The 19,444-nt window shown below is 52.6% G+C and overlaps 3 protein-coding genes across 10 annotated transcripts; 1 reads left to right on the plus strand and 2 right to left on the minus strand.

The window, feature by feature from the left end:
- Nucleotides 1–622: 622 nt before the first annotated feature.
- Nucleotides 623–5,906, minus strand: LOC147059954 (NACHT, LRR and PYD domains-containing protein 3-like). Of its 3 annotated transcripts, XM_085905156.1 has the most exons (9): nucleotides 5,807–5,906; nucleotides 5,601–5,735; nucleotides 4,231–4,501; nucleotides 2,235–4,032; nucleotides 1,994–2,164; nucleotides 1,757–1,927; nucleotides 1,516–1,686; nucleotides 1,276–1,446; nucleotides 623–1,209 (listed from the first exon to the last, which is right to left on the minus strand). In XM_085905156.1, the coding sequence occupies exons 3-9, from the start codon at nucleotides 4,481–4,483 to the stop codon at nucleotides 1,032–1,034; spliced, it is 2,913 nt and encodes a 970-aa protein (XP_085761282.1). In that variant the 5' UTR covers nucleotides 4,484–4,501; nucleotides 5,601–5,735; nucleotides 5,807–5,906; the 3' UTR covers nucleotides 623–1,031. The 3 variants fall into 3 exon arrangements, with proteins under 3 accessions (XP_085761282.1, XP_085761283.1, XP_085761284.1); XM_085905157.1 differs by lacking the exon at nucleotides 1,276–1,446; XM_085905158.1 differs by lacking the exons at nucleotides 1,276–1,446; nucleotides 1,516–1,686; nucleotides 1,757–1,927.
- A 1,549-nt stretch (nucleotides 5,907–7,455) lies between these two features.
- On the minus strand, nucleotides 7,456–13,589 carry LOC147059955 (NACHT, LRR and PYD domains-containing protein 3-like). Of its 5 annotated transcripts, none has more exons than XM_085905135.1 (13): nucleotides 13,490–13,589; nucleotides 13,284–13,418; nucleotides 11,958–12,228; nucleotides 9,997–11,770; nucleotides 9,756–9,926; nucleotides 9,519–9,689; nucleotides 9,278–9,448; nucleotides 9,042–9,212; nucleotides 8,806–8,976; nucleotides 8,569–8,739; nucleotides 8,332–8,502; nucleotides 8,091–8,261; nucleotides 7,456–8,024 (listed from the first exon to the last, which is right to left on the minus strand). In XM_085905135.1, exons 3-13 carry the CDS (start codon nucleotides 12,208–12,210, stop codon nucleotides 7,847–7,849), a joined length of 3,573 nt encoding a protein of 1,190 aa, XP_085761261.1. In that variant the 5' UTR covers nucleotides 12,211–12,228; nucleotides 13,284–13,418; nucleotides 13,490–13,589; the 3' UTR covers nucleotides 7,456–7,846. The 5 variants fall into 5 exon arrangements, with proteins under 5 accessions (XP_085761261.1, XP_085761262.1, XP_085761265.1 ...); XM_085905136.1 differs by having other exon boundaries at nucleotides 11,958–12,965; XM_085905139.1 differs by lacking the exon at nucleotides 8,091–8,261.
- A 1,926-nt stretch (nucleotides 13,590–15,515) lies between these two features.
- On the plus strand, nucleotides 15,516–19,303 carry LOC147059956 (uncharacterized). Of its 2 annotated transcripts, none has more exons than XM_085905195.1 (17): nucleotides 15,516–15,607; nucleotides 15,672–15,715; nucleotides 15,784–15,873; nucleotides 15,975–16,102; nucleotides 16,163–16,300; nucleotides 16,362–16,427; nucleotides 16,547–16,717; nucleotides 16,843–16,939; nucleotides 17,012–17,199; nucleotides 17,268–17,612; nucleotides 17,680–17,797; nucleotides 17,884–18,089; nucleotides 18,168–18,285; nucleotides 18,443–18,615; nucleotides 18,689–18,768; nucleotides 18,863–19,155; nucleotides 19,228–19,303. In XM_085905195.1, the coding sequence occupies exons 1-17, from the start codon at nucleotides 15,519–15,521 to the stop codon at nucleotides 19,239–19,241; spliced, it is 2,358 nt and encodes a 785-aa protein (XP_085761321.1). In that variant the 5' UTR covers nucleotides 15,516–15,518; the 3' UTR covers nucleotides 19,242–19,303. The 2 variants fall into 2 exon arrangements, with proteins under 2 accessions (XP_085761321.1, XP_085761322.1); XM_085905196.1 differs by having other exon boundaries at nucleotides 15,517–15,607; nucleotides 16,577–16,717.
- Nucleotides 19,304–19,444: the final 141 nt, after the last annotated feature.

The following is a 19,444-nucleotide window of genomic DNA, read 5'->3' on the forward strand; positions in this document are numbered from 1 at the left end:
GGCAGTTATTTGGCGGGCGGGGAGGGCGGGGCTTAGAGTAGTCACGAAAGACCACACTCACTACCTACCAAATTTCCTCAGGCCCGCAGCCTCTGTGATAAAATCTTTAGATTGTGGCCCGCCGCCATTGTTGACCAGCGCTTTAATACACACGTACCAAAGCTATTTTATGCTGCAGAAATGTAATCTCGCGCGACCCGGCGTGATTTCACAGCGAGAACATGACTCCAGCTGTCCTGCTATGCGGAGCATGCGCAAGTCAAATGCGGAAATAAACCCGTTGTAAAAAGGGCACGGGCGAACCCTGTGTGAAATGTTCATGAGGCGAAAATCATTTTAAACTCATGTCAATTGAAGGTATTTCATACAGTTTGTTCAATGTATTACTTATAACTCCTGTTTAAAATGTTCATGAGGCGAAAATCATTTTAAACTCATGTCAATTGAAGGTATTTCATACAGTTTGTTCAATGTTATCGGACTCTTCAGATATGAATGAAAGGCACAATTTGTGTTTTTAGAGTTGTTCGCATCTGCCTGAGTGGCTTATATTTGGTTATTTTGTCATTTGAAAAAATAAAGACAATTGGGAGAATGAAATTTGTTTTATAACAGTGTTTATTTGGATGAAATTGTAGTTAAAAAAATGTCCGAAAAAACGACTGGCCCCCGGCCGGGCTCCTTCACTTTATCAAATTTGGCCCTCCTTGCAAAAAGTTTGGACACCGCTGGAATCAAGCATTCAGCGTTTGAGAAAAACACCAGGCATGCATTGAACACTTCATTCAGGCAAACATTTGTGCGCATCATGAAGTTAGTATCAAAGCATTTCTTGGTCCATCACATATCCCAAAAATGTCTCTTTCCGTCTTCTTTCAAACTGGAGAAATGTCGTCTTTATATGCTTCAAATGTTCCTTCCGTGGATTTCATGCGTGCTTCTCTACTTTATTCAATCTGTTTTCGGAGCTAGGCGCGAGCGACTTTTTGGAAGCCATTTTCTTCAACGGCGCCCCGGAAGATGTTTGGAACCTACCACCTGATCTTCAGACTGTAGCGAGAATCCATTTGGATCTCCTCCAAGGCCCGCTTTCCTTCCTCTCCGGGGTCAATCACGGCCAGGTTCAGCTGTTGGAGGTGGGAGGGGTTGGACCGGAGAGCCTTGGCCAGTGACACGCAGCTTTTCTGGCTCAGCCTGCAGTTGTAGAGCCTGAGAAGACATGAGGGCGGCTGACACAAGCCCAAGGTTCCTGGGCTGGCTCGAGGACAGCCTTACTTGAGAACTTGCAAGGTGCACTGCGGCTTTGCCAGTCCGGCGGCGAGCGCCTCCAGCCCGTCGTCACGCAAGTCGTTCCAGCTGAGATGCAGCTCCCTCAGGTTGCAGGGCGAGCTTAGAACAGAGGCCAGCGCCTCGCAGCTTTTCTTGCTCAGCTTGCAGTTGTCGAGGCTGAGAAGACAAGAAGCGGCTGACACAAGCCCAAGGTTCTTGGGCCGGCCGGCTCGAGGAGAGCCTTACCAGAGAACTTGCAAGGTGCACTGCGGCTTTGCCAGTCCGGCGGCGAGCGCCTCCAGCCCGTCATCGTACAAGAAGTTTTCGCTGAGATCCAGCTCCCTCAGGTTGCAGGACGGGCTTAGAACAGAGGCCAGCGCCTCGCAGCTTTTCTTCCTCAGCTGGCAATTCCTGAGCCTGAGAAGACAAGAGGGCGGCTGACACAAGCCCAAGGTTCTCGGGCCGGCCGGCTCGAGGAGAGCCTTACCCGAGAACTTGCAAGGTGCACTGCGGCTTTGCCAGTCCAGCGGCGAGCGCCTCCAGCCCGTCGTCGGACAAGTTGTTGAAGCTGAGATCCAGATGGCTCAGTTTGCAGGGCAAGCTTAGAACAGAGGCCAGCGCCTCGCAGCTTTTCTTGCTCAGCTTGCACGACTGGAGCCTGAGAAGACAAGAGGGCGGCTGACACAAGCCCAAGGTTCCTGGGCTGGCTCGAGGAGAGCCTTACCTGAGAACTTGCAAGGTGCACTGCGGCTTTGCCAGTCCGGCGGCGAGCGCCTCCAGCCCGTCGTCATGCAAGTCGTTCCAGCTGAGATCCAGATGGCTCAGGTTGCTGGGCGAGCTTAGAACAGAGGCCAGCGCCTCGCAGCTTTTCTTGCTCAGCTTGCACGACTGGAGCCTGAGAAGACAAGAGGGTTTGGGCTGACACGTACGCGGCCGGTTCAACGTGCTGGCTCCACGGCACCTACACTGATTTTTGAGAAGCCTTGACCACCGGCACCAGCATCAGGAGCCCCTTCTCGGACGGAGCGTATTTCCGGAGTTCGAAGCAACTCGTGGCTTCCTCGGAAGCCCGCAAGAGGAAGACCAGGGCCGACCACATGGCCGGAGGTAGGTCCTCCGTGGACAATTGCCCCCCTTTTAGGTATTGTTGGATCTGCTCCAGCAGCGACTCGTCCTTCAGCTCGTTCAGGCAGTAGAACAAGTTGATGTTCTCCTCGGGAGAATTCCGCTCGATCCGTTGCTTGATCAAGCGGACCGTTTCTGCCTTGCTGTGGGTGGGGTTCTCGGGAGCTTTCAGCAGCTCACCCAGGAGGTCCTGGTTGCACTGCAAGGAGAGGCCCAGCAGGAAGCGGAGGAACAAGTCCAGGTTTCCCTCACTCTTGGAGGCTTTGCGGATGGCCGCCTTGTGTACCTGAGTGAGTGGGATCCACTTCCAAGGCATCCAGGGGCCTTCCAGGATCCACATAAAATTGTCCAGCACGTTCTTGTTGTCCTGGAACAGGCTCATCATCACGTAGAGAGCGGCCAGATATTCCTGGACGGTCAGGTGGATGAACTGAAACATCTTGCGTTGGTATTTCTGGAGCGGGGGTACCTCCCTGAAGACCACGGTGAAGACTCCCGAGTGTTTTGCGCCCTGCGGGTCATCCAAGCCGCTTTCCCGCAAGTCGCTCTCGTAGAAGATCTGTTGCTTTTTCATCAGGTGCCGAAAAGCCAGCTCGGCCAGCGCTTTGACGTACTTCCTGCTCTTCTGGCTGTCTCGCTCCGTGGACCTGTTCAGGTGATAGAGCAGGAACTCTGTGTACATCTCGGTCAGGCTTTCGGGCAGCGCCTTTCCGTGTTCCCGACGATCTCGGAGCACGGTGGCGGTGAGCCAGCAGAAGACGGGCAAGTGGCACATGATGAAAATGGTGCGGGACTTCTGGATTTGCTTGATGACATCCTCCTCGGCGGGGAACCTCTTCCTGAAGTAGTCCAGCCTCTGGGAGCGGCTGAAGCCTTTCACCTCGGTTCTGCCCTTCACCAGGCGCGGCGGGACGTCGTGGGCCGCCTGGGGCCGCGTGGTGATCCAAACCCGGGCGCAGGGAAGCAAGTTCCCCTTGATGAGATGCGCCAGGAGCACCTCCAGGGGGTAGGCTCGGTTCACGTCCGGCTTCACCCTGCGCTCGTCGCTCAGGTCCAGTTTGAGGCGGGACTCGTCCAGGCCGTCCAGGATAAACAAAATCTTGATGCTGCTGGACTGGTAGTGGCGGTTGCCCGACTTTTGCAGACTGACCAAGATGTCGTCCAGCTCCTTGCTCTCCCAGACAAAGTCTCGGATGAGCTTAGCCAGCGAAAAGCTATTCGTCTTCTCCAAGTTCAACTCGCGGAAGGCGAAGGGAAAGATGAAGTCCACGTCTGTGTTGGTTATCTCGCTGGCCCAGTCCAGGACAAACTTGCGCACCAGGAAGGTCTTCCCGATGCCCGCGAAGCCCACGGTAAGCATCGTGCGAAGGGGCTTCTGGCTTTGGAAGATGTCGCACGGCTGGATGGACTCCTCCTCGTCCTCGCCGCACATCTCCATCTGAAGGACCTCGTGCTGCTTGTCGGGGTCACCGGCGACGCCGCGGGTAATGTTGAGCTCGGTGTAGACGTCCTCCAGAGGCTCCTGCCGGCTGAGCCCCATGTTGCCCTCGGGAACGGTGAGGTAGCTCTCCCGCAGGTTCTCTTGCAGCTCCCTCTTCAATTTGCCGATCTGCTCGCGATCCACTGAGGAGATGCTACCTGAGGGCGCAGAAGGAGATCCCGTGTGGTCTTTAGGCCCGGCCGCAAGCGTGCCGCAGCCGTGCCGCAGCCGTGCCGCCGCGAGGAAGGAGGCAAGAGCTGTTGCCACCGTTTGTATCACCTGAGAGTTTTCAGGTAAGCTGCTTTCCGCCAACCCCCCCCCCCCTCCTTCTCCACCAGAAGCCACGTTCACCTTACCTATGATTAGCGCCGGGTTGTTGCGCAGCTTCTGGGCCAGGTCGTAGTTCTTGATGTTGTTCTCCAGAATCTGGATGGTCTTCTCTACCGCGTTGTCGCCGTGCGTGTTTATCAGCTGTTCGGCGATGTCAGTCGGGTCTGCGTTTTCTGTTTTGCTCTTAGGCAGACGCATAAAGAACTTGAACTTCTTAAAGTCCTCCTGCCCCAGGTTTTCCAGCGTTTCCAACAGCAGCTCCTTGATTTTCATATCCATCTTTCCCAAAGCATGAACCTGAACGCAAAGGGATCACCTTGATTTTCTCGCACAACAGACCCAAAGCCCAGAAGGTGGCGCCATTTCCGATAAGAAAGTCTGCTTTTTCATTTTACGAGGCTGCTTGACAATGACTTTGCTACAGACTTTGTTTCCTTGTCGTTGCGTTCCCTCAAGAAGTAACTTGCCCCTTACCCCCAAACTTCAATCAAAGTTAACAACCGACCATTTATCAAGAAAGCGACCGACTGAAAGCTGAATAACCGACAAGCGGACCGAGTGAACCGTCTGAGCAATCGCCAAACAAGCTAACAAGTCCTTCAGACTCTTGCTCTTGCTCTTGCTCAACCCGTCCGGAGGAGAAGGAAGCCATGCAGGCGGGAACATATAAATCCGTTTCTGAAGAAATCCTGCCTGCCTCTTGTGGCTCTTGCTGCGACTTGCAGCGTTGGGAGCAGCCTGCAGGGGGCGCCAAAGCAAGGCTGAGCGCCCCTCGCTTGAGGTGCTGGAGGCGGGGCATCGACCAGTCCCAAGATCTAGTGGACGCCGACAAGCTGAGGGCACGCAGCGAGGTGATCGACGTCACCGCGCTCTTTCAAAAGGTGGTCTTGCTTTGGATCAATTGGAAAAGGTCTTTGCGGTGCTATCATCCTATGCCGCTTCGTTTCCAAAGAAGACGCGAGTTCTCGAGAAGAGATGATTACTGTGAGCTTAGCTTCCTTTTACATCACAAACATGCCGTAGAACTGGTAGAACTGGTGAGAGAAACGAAACTGTTTGCTCCGGGATTTTGGTGGACTGTCTCAAACATGTCAAAAGTACATTGTCAATAGAATTGCTACTCCGTTCCATTTCACTTTGCTACGAGGTAGGGTGGCTCGGCCAGTCTACACCGAGTGTTGACAAACAATGGCGAAACCAAAATGCACGCACACGATTCCCGTGCTTTGGCCAGGCTCGTCAATCAATCAATCAATCAATCAATCAATCAATCAATCAATCAATCAATCAATCAATCAAGCAAGCAATCAAGCAATCGATCAATCAATCAATCATCGTTATTGTCCATATTTTGTTTTGTGTTATTCAGGCTAATAAATGCAATTGCTATACATACCCCGTGTCCTCGTTACCTGAATGTTGTCAGTCACTTTGCTGAGCTTGATCAACAATGGCAGAAGCACGCCTTGCCGCGCCTTGACGCACCTCGCCTGGCCTCGCCTCAACCCAACCAAAGACTCTCTGCTGCTATCTAGTGGACGGGGAATGAAACTTAGCCACCACTGTCACCCTTGTTTTTGACCAACCCTGCTTGCGTGTTACCCGAGGCGACTTCCCGTGTGGTTGTCCTGGCAACACGGACGCCAAGAAGACGCCACCCACGCGGTCGAGTTGCAATTTTAACTTAATTTCCAGTCCCGGCAGGCAAGAATGGCTCCCAAGGCAGCCAAGAAAGGCGCCGCAGCCAAGAAGACCGCCGCAGCCGCCGCCGCCGCCGCCGCGCAGGGCTCGGAAGTCCAGACTTGGGAGAGCGGGCTCGCCAATGCACTTTCTCACGAGGTTTGCATCGGCAAACGGCAAACAACAAGGCCCGCCAGCCAGCCGCGGCTGGGCTTTTGCCATTCGGGTGTGTCGGAATGCGGCAAGCTCAGTTACGGGCTGCTTTGGAATCGTCAAGCCGCATTGCAATGCCTCAAGTCAACCGCTAAGTGGCGCTAGCAGACAAGTAAGCTTGCCGTGGCGGGCGCAGCGATGCGCCATTCACACCCTGGGAAGGGTGCAAGATCTTCTGACCTGACACAATTTCATCTTTTCATGGTGTCGTCTAATCTGTGAACATCTGTGAACGTGTTTCTTTGCGAGCACGGGATGGCAACAGACACCATGGAGGCATGACCGCTCTGAGTATCGCTTTTACAGAAGAAGGGAGAGTCAGTCAAAGGTCACATTCAAGAGTACTGCAACACGTGTGGAATAGTTGCATTTAGCCTTGTAGTTTGCGCTTCTGATTTATGGTTCTGAGGTTCGGGCGCCAATCGGGTTTACTGAAGACTTCAAATTGATTGTCCGTAGGTGTGAAATTAAGTTTGGACGCTTAAGTCTATCGTCACGAATAGGAATGGCTATCTTTGTGGACAAGCGCTCAACGTAGTCACAAAATGGGACCAGTCCAGTCCCCGCACTTTGTCCTCTAGATGGCAGCACGGGTGACAAGAATGCGGGCTTGCAACTTCAGCAGAGAAACTCCTTTAGCATTGTGTCAAACCTATTGCGATAGGTTGGGAGATAGAATAGATAGGAGAGAGATGAATTGTGCAATGTGCGTGCGTGCTGAATGGGAAGGAGCGTCAAAAGCCCGGCAGGGACCCGGCAGGGACCCGGCAGGGACCCGGCAGGGACCCGGCAGGGACCCGAGAGGTTTGTTTCCCCCGCTGGTTTGCATCACTGGCCGTTGGTGCACCATTCCTTCAAAGTCAGCCCAGGTGAAAATTGTCAGAAGAGGTTGCATCCACACATGCATGCTTTGAACACAGTGGTCATTGGACTTGCAATGAGTCATTGTGCAAGCTGTGTTCTCCTGTGACGCCTTTCCGTTGCTCTCCTCACAGTTGTGTGCTTTTTGCTGACCAAATCCTTGGCGCCGACCTGCTGCGCGCCGCTGGCGCTCATGGCTGCTCGCTATTACTACAGTTTGTTCAATGTTATCCTATTTGATGTATTACTTATAACTCCTGTTTAAAATGTTCATGAGGCGAAAATTATTTTAAACTCATGTAAATTGAAGGTATTTTATACAGTTTGTTCAATGTTATCGCACTCTTCAGATATGAATGAAAGGCACAATTTGTGTTTTTAGAGTTGTTCGCATCTGCCTGAGTGGCTTATATTGGGTTATTTTGTCATTTAAAAAATAAAGACAATTGGGAGAATGAAATTTGTTTTGTAACAGTGTTTATTGGATGAAATTGTAGTTAAAAAAAATGTCCGAAAAAACGACTGGCCCCCGGCCGGGCCCCTTCACTTTATCAAATCTGGCCCTCCTTGCAAAAAGTTTGGACACCCCTGGAATCAAGCATTCAGCGTTTGAGAAAAACACCAGGCATGCATTGAACACTTCATTCAGGCAATATAACCCAAAACATGAAGTTAGTATCAAAGCATTTCTTGGTCCATCACATATCCCAAAATGTCTCGTTCCGTCTTCTTTCAAACTGGAGAAATGTCGTCTTTATATGCTTCAAATGTTCCTTCCGTGGATTTCATGCGTGCTTCTCTACTTTATTCAATCTGTTTTCGGAGCTAGGCGCGAGCGACTTTTTGGAAGCCATTTTCTTCAACGGCGCCCCGGAAGAGGTTTGGAACCTACCACTTGATCTTCAGACTGCAGCGAGAATCCATTTGGATCTCCTCCAAGGCCCGCTTTCCTTCCTCTCCGGGGTCATTCGCGGCCAGGTTCAGCTGTTGGAGGTGGGAGGGGTTGGACCGGAGAGCCTTGGCCAGTGACACGCAGCTTTTCTGGCTCAGCCTGCAGTTGTAGAGCCTGAGAAGACAAGAGGGCGGCTGACACAAGCCCAAGGTTCCTGGGCTGGCTCGAGGACAGCCTTACTTGAGAACTTGCAAGGTGCACCGCGGCTTTGCCAGTCCGGCGGCGAGCGCCTCCAGCCCGTCGTCGTGCAAGTCGTTTTGGCTGAGAACCAGCTCCCTCAGGTTGCAGGGCGAGCTTAGAACAGAGGCCAGCGCCTCGCAGCTTTTCTTGCTCAGCTTACAGGCCTCGAGGCTGATAAGACAAGAGGGCGGCTGACACAAGCCCAAGGTTCTTGGGCCGGCTGGCTCGAGGAGAGCCTTACCTGAGAACTTCCAAGGTGCACCGCGGCTTTGCCAGTCCGGCGGCGAGCGCCTCCAGCCCGTCGTCATGCAAGTCGTTCCAGCTGAGATCCAGCTCCCTCAGGTTGGGGGACGAGCTTAGAACAGAGGCCAGCGCCTCGCAGCTTTTCTTGCTCAGCTTGCACGACTGGAGCCTGAGAAGACAAGAGGGCGGCTGACACAAGCCCAAGGTTCCTGGGCTGGCTCGAGGAGAGCCTTACCTGAGAACTTGCAAGGTGCACTGCGGCTTTGTCAGTCCGGCGGCGAGCGCCTCCAGCCCGTCTTCGTACAAGTCGTTGTCGTTGAGATCCAGCTCCCTCAGGGTGCGGGACGAACTTAGAACAGAGGCCAGCGCCTCGCAGCTTTCATTGCTCAGCAGGCACCACTGGAGGCTGAGAAGAGAAGAGGGCGGCTGACACAAGCCCAAGGTTCCTGGGCTGGCTCGAGGAGAGCCTTACCTGAGAACTTGCAAGGTGCACCGCGGCTTTGCCAGTCCGGCGGCGAGCGCCTCCAGCCTGTCGTCATGGAAGTTGTTTTCGCTGAGATGCAGCTCCCTCAGGTTGGGGGACGAGCTTAGAACAGAGGCCAGCGCCTCGCAGCTTTTCTTGCTCAGCTTGCAGTTGACGAGCCTGAGAAGACAAGAAGCGGCTGACACAAGCCCAAGGTTCCTGGGCTGGCTCGAGGAGAGCCTTACCTGAGAACTTGCAAGGTGCACTGCGACTTTGCCAGTCCGGCGGCGAGCGCCTCCAGCCCGTCGTCGTACAAGTCGTTGTCGCTGAGATCCAGCTCCCTCAGTTTGCGGGACGAGCTTAGAACAGAGGCCAGCGCCTCGCAGCTTTTCTTGCTCAGCTTGCAGTTGACGAGCCTGAGAAGACAAGAAGCGGCTGACACAAGCCCAAGGTTCCTGGGCTGGCTCGAGGAGAGCCTTACCTGAGAACTTGCAAGGTGCACTGCGACTTTGCCAGTCCGGCGGCGAGCGCCTCCAGCCCGTCGTCGTACAAGTCGTTGTCGCTGAGATCCAGCTCCCTCAGTTTGCGGGACGAGCTTAGAACAGAGGCCAGCGCCTCGCAGCTTTTCTTGCTCAGCTTGCAGTCGTCGAGCCTGAGAAGACAAGAGGGCGGCTGACACAAGCCCAAGGTTCTCGGGCCGGCTGGCTCGAGGAGAGCCTTACCCGAGAACTTGCAAGGTGCACTGCGGCTTTGCCAGTCCGGCGGCGAGCGCCTCCAGCCCGTCGTCGGACAAGTTGTTGAAGCTGAGATCCAGATGGCTCAGTTTGCAGGGCAAGCTTAGAACAGAGGCCAGCGCCTCGCAGCTTTTCTTGCTCAGCTTGCACGACTGGAGCCTGAGAAGACAAGAGGGCGGCTGACACAAGCCCAAGGTTCCTGGGCTGGCTCGAGGAGAGCCTTACCTGAGAACTTGCAAGGTGCACTGCGGCTTTGCCAGTCCGGCGGCGAGCGCCTCCAGCCCGTCGTCATGCAAGTCGTTCCAGCTGAGATCCAGATGGCTCAGGTTGCTGGGCGAGCTTAGAACAGAGGCCAGCGCCTCACAGCTTTTCTTTCTTAGATTGCAATTCCAGAGCCTGAGAAGACAAGAGGGTTTGGGCTGACACGTACGCGGCCGGTTCAACGTGCTGGCTCCACGGCACCTACACTGATTTTTGAGAAGCCTTGACCACCGGCACCAGCATCAGGAGCCCCTTCTCGGACGGAGCGTATTTCCGGAGTTCGAAGCAACTCGTGGCTTCGTCGGAAGCCCGCAAGAGGAAGACCAGGGCCGACCACATGGCCGGAGGTAGGTCCTCCGTGGACAATTGCCCCCCTTTTAGGTATTGTTGGATCTGCTTCAGCAGCGACTCGTCCTTCAGTTCGTTCAGGCAGTAGAACAAGTTGATGTTCTCCTCGGGAGAATTCTGCTCAATCTGTTGCTTGATCAAGCAGACTGTTTCTTCCTTGCTGTGTCTGAAGTTCTCGGGAGCTTTCAGCAGCTCACCCAGGAGGTCCTGGTTGCACTGCAAGGAGAGGCCCAGCAGGAAGCGGAGGAACAAGTCCAGGTTTCCCTCACTCTCGGAGGCTTTGCGGATGGCCGCCTCGTGTACCTGAATGAGCGAGGTTTGCTTCCTAAACAAACTTGTCAGCACGTTCTTGTTGTCCTGGAACAGGCTCATCATCACGTAGAGAGCGGCCAGATATTCCTGGACGGTCAGGTGGATGAACTGAAACATCTTGCTGCCGTGGTATTTCTGGAGCGGGGGTACCTCCTCGAAGACCACGGTGAAGATTCCCGAGTGTTTTGCGCCCTGCGGGTCATCCAAGCCGCTTTCCCGCAAGTCGCTCTCGTAGAAGATCTGTTGCTTTTTCATCAGGTGCCGAAAAGCCAGCTCGGCCAGCGCTTTGACGTACTTCCTGCTCTTCTGGCTGTCTCGCTCCGTGGACCTGTCCAGGTGATAGAGCAGGAACTCTGTGTACATCTCGGTCAGGCTTTCGGGCAGCCCCTTTCCGTCTTTCCGTTGTTCTCGGAGCACGGTGGCGGTGAGCCAGCAGAAGACGGGCAAGTGGCACATGATGAAAATGGTGCGGGACTTCCGGATGTGCTTGATGACGTCCTCCTCGGCGGGGAACCTCTTCCTGAAGTAGTCCAGCCTCTGGGAGCGGCTGAAGCCTTTCACCTCGGTTCTGCCGTCCACCAGGCGCGCCGGGACGTCGTGGGCCGCCTGGGGCCGCGTGGTGATCCAAACCCGGGCGCAGGGAAGCAAGTTCCCCTTGATGAGATGCGCCAGGAGCACCTCCAGGGGGTAGGCTCGGTTCACGTCCGGCTTCACCCTGCGCTCGTCGCTCAGGTCCAGTTTGAGGCGGGACTCGTCCAGGCCGTCCAGGATAAACAAAATCTTGATGCTGCTGGACTGGTAGTGGCGGTTGCCCGACTTTTGCAGACTGACCAAGATGTCGTCCAGCTCCTTGCTCTCCCAGACAAAGTCTCGGATGAGCTTAGCCAGCGAAAAGCTATTCGTCTTCTCCAAGTTCAACTCGCGGAAGGCGAAGGGAAAGATGAAGTCCACGTCTGTGTTGGTTCTCCCGCTGGCCCAGTCCAGGACAAACTTGCGCACCAGGAAGGTCTTCCCGATGCCCGCGAAGCCCACGGTAAGCATCGTGCGAAGGGGCTTCTGGCTTTGGAAGATGTCGCACGGCTGGATGGACTCCTTCTTGTCCACGCCGCACATCTCCATCTGAAGGACCTCGTGCTGCTTGTCGGGGTCACCGGCGACGCCGCGGGTAATGTTGAGCTCGGTGTAGACGTCCTCCAGAGGCTCCTGCCGGCTGAGCCCCATGTTGCCCTCGGGAACGCTGAGGTAGCTCTCCCGCAGGTTGTCTTGCAGCTCCCGCTTGGATTTGCCGATCTGCTCGCGATCCACTGAGGAGATGCTACCTGAGGGCGCAGAAGGAGATCCCGTGTGGTCTTTAGGCCCGGCGGCAAGCGTGCTGCAGCCGTGCCGCCGCTTCCCCTCGAGGAAGGAGGCAAGAGTATCGTTTGTATCACCTGAGAGTTTTCAGGTAAGCTGCTTTCCGCCAACCCCCCCCCCCTCCTTCTCCACCAGAAGCCACGTTCACCTTACCTATGATTAGCGCCGGGTTGTTGCGCAGCTTCTGGGCCAGGTCGTAGTTCTTGATGTTGTTCTCCAGAATCTGGATGGTCTTCTCTACCGCGTTGTCGCCGTGCGTGTTTATCAGCTGTTCGGCGATGTCAGTCGGGTCTGCGTTTTCTGTTTTGCTCTTAGGCAGACGCATAAAGAACTTGAACTTCTTAAAGTCCTCCTGCCCCAGGTTTTCCAGCGTTTCCAACAGCAGCTCCTTGATTTTCATATCCATCTTTCCCAAAGCATGAACCTGAACGCAAAGGGATCACCTTGATTTTCTCGCACAACAGACCCAAAGCCCAGAAGGTGGCGCCATTTCCGATAAGAAAGTCTGCTTTTTCATTTTACGAGGCTGCTTGACAATGACTTTGCTACAGACTTTGTTTCCTTGTCGTTGCGTTCCCTCAAGAAGTAACTTGCCCCTTACCCCCAAACTTCAATCAAAGTTAACAACCGACCATTTATCAAGAAAGCGACCGACTGAAAGCTGAATAACCGACAAGCGGACCGAGTGAACCGTCTGAGCAATCGCCAAACAAGCTAACAAGTCCTTCAGACTCTTGCTCTTGCTCTTGCTCAACCCGTCCGGAGGAGAAGGAAGCCATGCAGGCGGGAACATATGAATCCGTTTCTGAAGAAATCCTGCCTGCCTCTTGTGGCTCTTGCTGCGACTTGCAGCGTTGGGAGCAGCCTGCAGGGGGCGCCAAAGCAAGGCTGAGCGCCCCTCGCTTGAGGTGCTGGAGGCGGGGCATCGACCAGTCCCAAGATCTAGTGGACGCCGACAAGCTGAGGGCACGCAGCGAGGTGATCGACGTCACCGCGCTCTTTCAAAAGGTGGTCTTGCTTTGGATCAATTGGAAAAGGTCTTTGCGGTGCTATCATCCTATGCCGCTTCGTTTCCAAAGAAGACGCGAGTTCTCGAGAAGAGATGATTACTGTGAGCTTAGCTTCCTTTTACATCACAAACATGCCGTAGAACTGGTAGAACTGGTGAGAGAAACGAAACTGTTTGCTCCGGGATTTTGGTGGACTGTCTCAAACATGTCAAAAGTACATTGTCAATAGAATTGCTACTCCGTTCCATTTCACTTTGCTACGAGGTAGGGTGGCTCGGCCAGTCTACACCGAGTGTTGACAAACAATGGCCAAACCAAAATGCACGCACACGATTCCCGTGCTTTGGCCAGGCTCGTCAATCAATCAATCAATCAATCAATCAATCAATCAATCAATCAATCAATCGTCGTTATTGTCCATATTTTGTTTTGTGTTATTCAGGCTAATAAATGCAATTGCTATACATACCCCGTGTCCTCGTTACCTGAATGTTGTCAGTCACTTTGCTGAGCTTGATCAACAATGGCAGAAGCACGCCTTGCCGCGCCTTGACGCACCTCGCCTGGCCTCGCCTCAACCCAACCAAAGACTCTCTGCTGCTATCTAGTGGACGGGGAATGAAACTTAGCCACCACTGTCACCCTTGTTTTTGACCAACCCTGCTTGCGTGTTACCCGAGGCGACTTCCCGTGTGGTTGTCCTGGCAACACGGACGCCAAGAAGACGCCACCCACGCGGTCGAGTTGCAATTTTAACTTAATTTCCAGTCCCGGCAGGCAAGAATGGCTCCCAAGGCAGCCAAGAAAGGCGCCGCAGCCAAGAAGACCGCCGCAGCCGCCGCCGCCGCCGCGCAGGGCTCGGAAGTCCAGACTTGGGAGAGCGGGCTCGCCAATGCACTTTCTCACGAGGTTTGCATCGGCAAACGGCAAACAATAAGGCCCGCCAGCCAGCCGCGGCTGGGCTTTTGCCATTCGGGTGTGTCGGAATGCGGCAAGCTCAGTTACGGGCTGCTTTGGAATCGTCAAGCCGCATTGCAATGCCTCAAGTCAACCGCTAAGTGGCGCTAGCAGACAAGTAAGCTTGCCGTGGCGGGCGCAGCGATGCGCCATTCACACCCTGGGAAGGGTGCAAGATCTTCTGACCTGACACAATTTCATCTTTTCATGGTGTCGTCTAATCTGTGAACATCTGTGAACGTGTTTCTTTGCGAGCACGGGATGGCAACAGACACCATGGAGGCATGACCGCTCTGAGTATCGCTTTTACAGAAGAAGGGAGAGTCAGTCAAAGGTCACATTCAAGAGTACTGCAACACGTGTGGAATAGTTGCATTTAGCCTTGTAGTTTGCGCTTCTGATTTATGGTTCTGAGGTTTGGGCGCCAATCGGGTTTACTGAAGACTTCAAATTGATTGTCCGTAGGTGTGAAATTAAGTTTGGACGCTTAAGTCCGTCGTCACGAATAGGAATGGCTATCTTTGTGGACAAGCGCTCAATGTAGTCACAAAATGGGACCAGTCCAGTCCCAGCACTTTGTCCTCTAGATGGCAGCACAGGTGACAAGAATGCGGGCTTTCAACTTCAGCAGAGAAACTCCTTTAGCATTGTGTCAAACCTATTGCGATAGGTTGGGAGATAGAATAGATAGGAGAGAGATGAATTGTGCAATGTGCGTGCGTGCTGAATGGGAAGGAGCGTCAAAAGCCCGGCAGGGACCCGGCAGGGACCCGGCAAGGACCCGGCAGGGACCCGAGAGGTTTGTTTCCCCCGCTGGTTTGCATCACTGGCCGTTGGTGCACCATTCCTTCAAAGTCAGCCCAGGTGAAAATTGTCAGAAGAGGTTGCATGCACACGTGCATGCTTTGAACACAGTGGTCATTGGAGATGGCGCTCCGTGTTCTCCTGTGACGCCTTTGCGTTGCTCTCCTCACAGTTGTGTGCTTTTTGCTGACCAAATCCTTGGCGCCGACCTGCTGCGCGCCGCTGGCGCTCATGGCTGCTCGCTATTACTACAGTTTGTTCAATGTTATCCTATTTGATGTATTGCTTATAACTCCTGTTTCAAATGTTCATGAGGTGAAAATCATTTTAAACTCATGTAAATTGAAGGTATTTCATAGAGTTTGTTCAATGTTATCGGACTCTTCAGATATGAATGAAAGGCACAATTTGTGTTTTTAGAGATGTTCGCATCTGCCTGAGTGGCTTATATTGGGTTATTTTGTCATTTAAAAAATAAAGACAATTGGGAGAAGAAAATTTGTTTTATAACAGTGTTTATTTGGATGAAATTGTAGTTAAAAAAAAAAAACGACTGGCCCCCGGGCCCCTTCACTTTATCAAACCTGGCCCTCCTTGCAAAAAGTTTGGACACCCCTGACCTAGAAGCATAATTAGGCTTAATTGTATATGATCAAATGAAATGGTTTGACAATAACAACAAAAGACATCTCAACAAAATCATATCAAAAATGGATTTAAAAGTTTAATTGTTATCCTTGAGATGCAAATCTAGGAGGTCTGAGAAAAAAAGCAATTTTAAAATCATCTTTAGAACACAGTCACAAGTTACATTTTGCCATAAGACAAATTGCGCATGGATGCGTTATAATTTCAGGAGAGGGATAGAAAATGTTCCGGAAGGACCTACCAAGCCAAAGTGCAGCTGATTAGTTGCTAACGAGCGGCACCTTCACCTGTTTCAATGGAGGCCTTTGATTGGTCAGTGGGTTTCATGAAAAGCCGGTTTCATGAGGGGCTGTCTCCAACGATGGCGCGCCTCTTTTATTTGTGGTAAGACTGTGCTGTCACATGCCGCAGAACGACTCGAATTCTTGTGTGTGGTTTTGTCTTGCAGGGCGGTGTGGCTTCTGTCCACGTTGGCCCATCCCGTTCCCGATGGTACGGAATGATCTCCCGATGGAAGAAACCTTAAGCGCTATTTGAACTATTCTGCAATTTGGTCGCAGGAGTCCTGGACATGGATTGCCACGATCGTTCCTTCGTGATAGCCGTGGACCTGTCATTCGCCGGGGATGATGCTGGCTTCGAGGCTGTCGGTACGTCCAGTTGGGGATTTTTTTTTTTGACAGGGCGGAAATGGGTTTTATTTTCTATGGCTTTGACGTGGATGGTAATCGTGGTTCTTCTGACCTTCCAGATGAGACTGGAGCGTACGCCATCGCTGAGCCGTATGCGGCCAAGTGCGGTTATAGCGTCACCATCTCCCCGTTGAGTGCTCGCATGGAGTTGCGTGCGTCCTACTTCAGCTGTCACACAGAGACGAAGGTATTTGTAAATGTTTGGTGGAAGGAGTCCGAATTTGCCGATTGCTTTACTGGTCCTTAGGACGATAAGGTGTTCAGATTCAGCTTCAACCTGTTGGTGGGGCGCGACGGCGACTTAGTCTACGGACTGAACAAGACCTGCTCGCCATCCCTGGAGTGGGCTCCACGAGAAGTCTCCTGTGAGCTCAACTACATGGAGGTATGATCGCCGTTTCATTTCAATTCTGGTCAGGTCCAGACATTTGCCGGTGTGTCCGTAGGTGTCCATGAAGAGCGAAATCCCGTGCGGTGCCGGGGAGAAGGACGACTGGAATGTTCTCAGACATGTGAGTTGCAAAACTGATACTTGGACATGAACCATTCATCCATCCTTATCTTCAGCAAATGAATCCTTCTAAAATGTATGGTTAGGCGGTCTTGGGATTCTTGGGCATGTGCCCTGCAGGTAGATGGCTCGTCTACTTTGGGTTGGCAGGTGGTGTTCCAGAGAGATGAGGAGCAGCTGGAACCGATGAGCATCTCTGACGCCCGTGAGCAAGGTTACATGTTTGCGCTGACCCACCAGAGGCTGGTGTTCCGCACACCCTATGGACAGCCGGATTCGTTCATGGACATGGTCAGAGTTCTGGAAATGTTCATGGGATTTTGGGGGAATAAACGGCATTTGAAGAAAAAAAAAAAAACCTTGAAGCAGTTTCCAAACATTTTATGGATATGTTATTGAGTGTTTTCCATTTTCAGGTGAGTGACATCCCTGTGGAGGTGGTCCAAGCCACTCTGTTCTCCATACAACGCTGGTTGATCATCATGGTGGACGTAGTGGCGACCTGCTCCATGCGTACGCATCAACTCTCATCTGCCAGAAATGTCCTCCTACCTTCGTACTTAGTCGTTCCTCATCCTTGAACAGATCAAGGTGCTTACGAAGACAGTGGCCACCTGGTTTTCAGGACTCCGGGGGCACCTTATCCAGGCCCTGATGTCGCGAGAGTTCGGGTCGGATTCACCGGCGGCCTTTTTGAGGACGGCGACGTGGTGACTGAGAACGGCACGGTTCAGATTAGCATCCCACTGGATGCCAAGGGCGGACTCAGGAAGGTCGGTATTCAGAGGTGACCGGGTCGTTGGAAGAGTTTTTGTAAGATTTCGCATCGCCTTTCTTGCAGAGCTTTGTGAGCGATGACCTTTATGAGGTTTACACTTTCCATCTCTACCTGGAGCAAATGTTTGAAGACGAAGGGGCCGAGACCAGGCTGAGACTTCACCGGACGCTGACCACACCCATGTTGCTTCGGCCTCTGTTTACCCAGAACCGAAGTATCGTGGAAGAGCGCCTCTTTCAGGTCTACCTGGGCGACGTACCGCAGGACGTCCGCTTGGTTATGCTTCGGCTCAACGGCCGCGAGGCGCTGTACACCAACTCGTGTTCCGTCGCCGATATCACGCAAGCCGCTCACGGCCACGGTTACTTGCTGAACGTCTCTTTTGACCACCCTGCCGTCACTCGGCAGGTAGATGGCATCGTTACAATTGGAGTCATCCCGAGTAGTTCCGCTCATGTTTCTTCTTCTCCCTTAGTACTACGAAATGTACGGAACTGTGCAATACAGATTGGACATAAACTACACGCTGAGTGTTCTTCCCGAAAACGAGCCCTATTACTACTTTGTGAGCGTCACGGCGCTGGCTGGCCCCTGTGAGTCGAATCTTGGGTTGAGTAGTCCAGTGAACCCCTTCGGGTTGGACGTCATCCTCACTATTTGGACTCCAATTCTGCTTTAGCTCCTCCAGTCGTGGATGCGGTTTGCGCAGAGTCAGGCATCAGGTTCAGCGCAGACCACTGGGACTTCGGCTTCCTGTGGTTCATCGTGGTGGGCTCTGACACGCTGACGCCAGAGCTGGCGGCTCGGCGGGGCTACAAGATGAGCAACGCCAGTCAGAAACTGCAGCTGGATGTGCCAGTCTACTCGCAGGGCTTCCATTATAAGGTCGGGATGGTCTGATTTCTGCAGCTTGCAGAACTCCAGACAAATTTTTTTTTTGGGGGGGGGCGTCATTTGTTTCAGGACATCACTTTGGAAAGCTTCTTGGGCACTTTTGAGATCCATGTGAAAGAACGTCAAATGGGGTCTGTTCAGAAATCTGTTTCCAAGACTTGTCCTTTCGTGACCTCAGAACTTATTGGTAAGTAGGGAAGCAGTTTTCCTATTTTTGGCCGCTTGATTGTTGATGTCCTCCGACTCTACAGTAGCATTGTGGTTGTTAAAAGAAAAATCCTGGTGAGTCACATTTTGGCGAAGGAGTGACAAAATGCTGGACTTTTCCTGAATGTCCTTTTCAGTGTGTTCCACTGACGGGAGGGTGACCGTAGTGGCAGATTTATCTCGGATAACTCCCAGCGGTGCAAGCCCATCGACAAGCAACTTACTGGACAGTTGGTGCGGCCCTGCTGAAGCTGATGAAACCAGGGCACTTTTCGCTTTCCCGCTCAATAGCTGTGGATCCAAAGTCAAGGTATTCACACAAATCATTTGTAGCTCGTGTGAGTGAAGTCCTACATTTTTTTTTCCTCTTCTACTCCTTTTAGCTCCGACATGGTAACGTGATCTATCGAAATGAGATTTTCTACAGCAAGAATGTGTCTGGCTCTGAGGATGTTGATGAGAGGTTTGTATGACTTTTTTTTTTTTTTTTAATGGAGAAATGAAGACTGGAAGTTATTTGAAAATGAGAGGATTCAGTGTACACTCTTGGTTCTCAGGTTGATGGTCCAGTGCAAGTATCCTTTGGAAGGCTTGCACAAGCTTTTCTCCATGTACAGGTTTGAGTCGGATGACCCGGGTATAGGTAGCATGGGCTTCACCAAGTGGCTCGCGGCAGGGATCGGCACTACTCCTCTTAGTGGTCTGCTCACGACAACCAGAGCGGCTCCGACGAAACCCGTGGCTGGAAGAAGCAACGCCGCTCCAGTCCGGAAGCGTTTGGGGTCCAATCCTGCGTCGCGCTACGTCTGGGTGTCTAAACAGAGCAAACCTCACCCCAATACCAGAAAAGGTTGCGCCAACCTTCAATTGTTCAAATTGACCTTCTGCAATAGAATTGATGAACTGTTCCATTTCTTCACAGGTACAAAAGGATGACAGCATGGCAACATTTGAAGGCTTGGATTTTTAACTGTATTCAATAAAAGTCATACATCTTACCTACATGAGTTCTTTTTTTTTTTTTTCTTAAATATTAAGATGTGCAGATTTGACTGACCTGCGCGCGAGCACACCGATGGACAAAATTGCTTTATTTAGTTTTATAAAGCACTGACACGTAAAAGAGACTTCCGGGTCTC

The sequence above is a fragment of the Syngnathus leptorhynchus genome, chromosome 2 (genome assembly GCF_054491065.1).
Source record: "Syngnathus leptorhynchus isolate UIUO chromosome 2, UIUO_Slep, whole genome shotgun sequence".
In the NCBI taxonomy this organism is placed as follows: domain Eukaryota; kingdom Metazoa; phylum Chordata; class Actinopteri; order Syngnathiformes; family Syngnathidae; genus Syngnathus; species Syngnathus leptorhynchus.

What these genes read in the sequence shown, in the direction of transcription:
- LOC147059954 (XM_085905156.1), bottom strand. Translation starts at nt 4,483, where the DNA reads ATGGATATGAAAATCAAGGAGCTGCTGTTGGAAACGCTGGAAAACCTG. An exon ending in TGCACCTTGCAAGTTCTCAG is followed by an intron (nt 1,928 to 1,993) that starts GTAAGGCTCTCC and finishes TTGTCTTCTCAG; the next exon opens with GCTCCAGTCGTGCAAGCTGA. An exon ending in TGCACCTTGCAAGTTCTCGG is followed by an intron (nt 1,687 to 1,756) that starts GTAAGGCTCTCC and finishes TTGTCTTCTCAG; the next exon opens with GCTCAGGAATTGCCAGCTGA.
- LOC147059956 (XM_085905195.1), top strand. Translation starts at nt 15,519, where the DNA reads ATGGAGGCCTTTGATTGGTCAGTGGGTTTCATGAAAAGCCGGTTTCAT. An exon ending in CACGGCGCTGGCTGGCCCCT is followed by an intron (nt 17,798 to 17,883) that starts GTGAGTCGAATC and finishes ATTCTGCTTTAG; the next exon opens with CTCCTCCAGTCGTGGATGCG. An exon ending in TCTGAGGATGTTGATGAGAG is followed by an intron (nt 18,769 to 18,862) that starts GTTTGTATGACT and finishes CTTGGTTCTCAG; the next exon opens with GTTGATGGTCCAGTGCAAGT.
- LOC147059955 (XM_085905135.1), bottom strand. Translation starts at nt 12,210, where the DNA reads ATGGATATGAAAATCAAGGAGCTGCTGTTGGAAACGCTGGAAAACCTG. An exon ending in TGCACCTTGCAAGTTCTCAG is followed by an intron (nt 9,213 to 9,277) that starts GTAAGGCTCTCC and finishes TTGTCTTCTCAG; the next exon opens with GCTCGTCAACTGCAAGCTGA. An exon ending in TGCACCTTGCAAGTTCTCAA is followed by an intron (nt 8,025 to 8,090) that starts GTAAGGCTGTCC and finishes TTGTCTTCTCAG; the next exon opens with GCTCTACAACTGCAGGCTGA.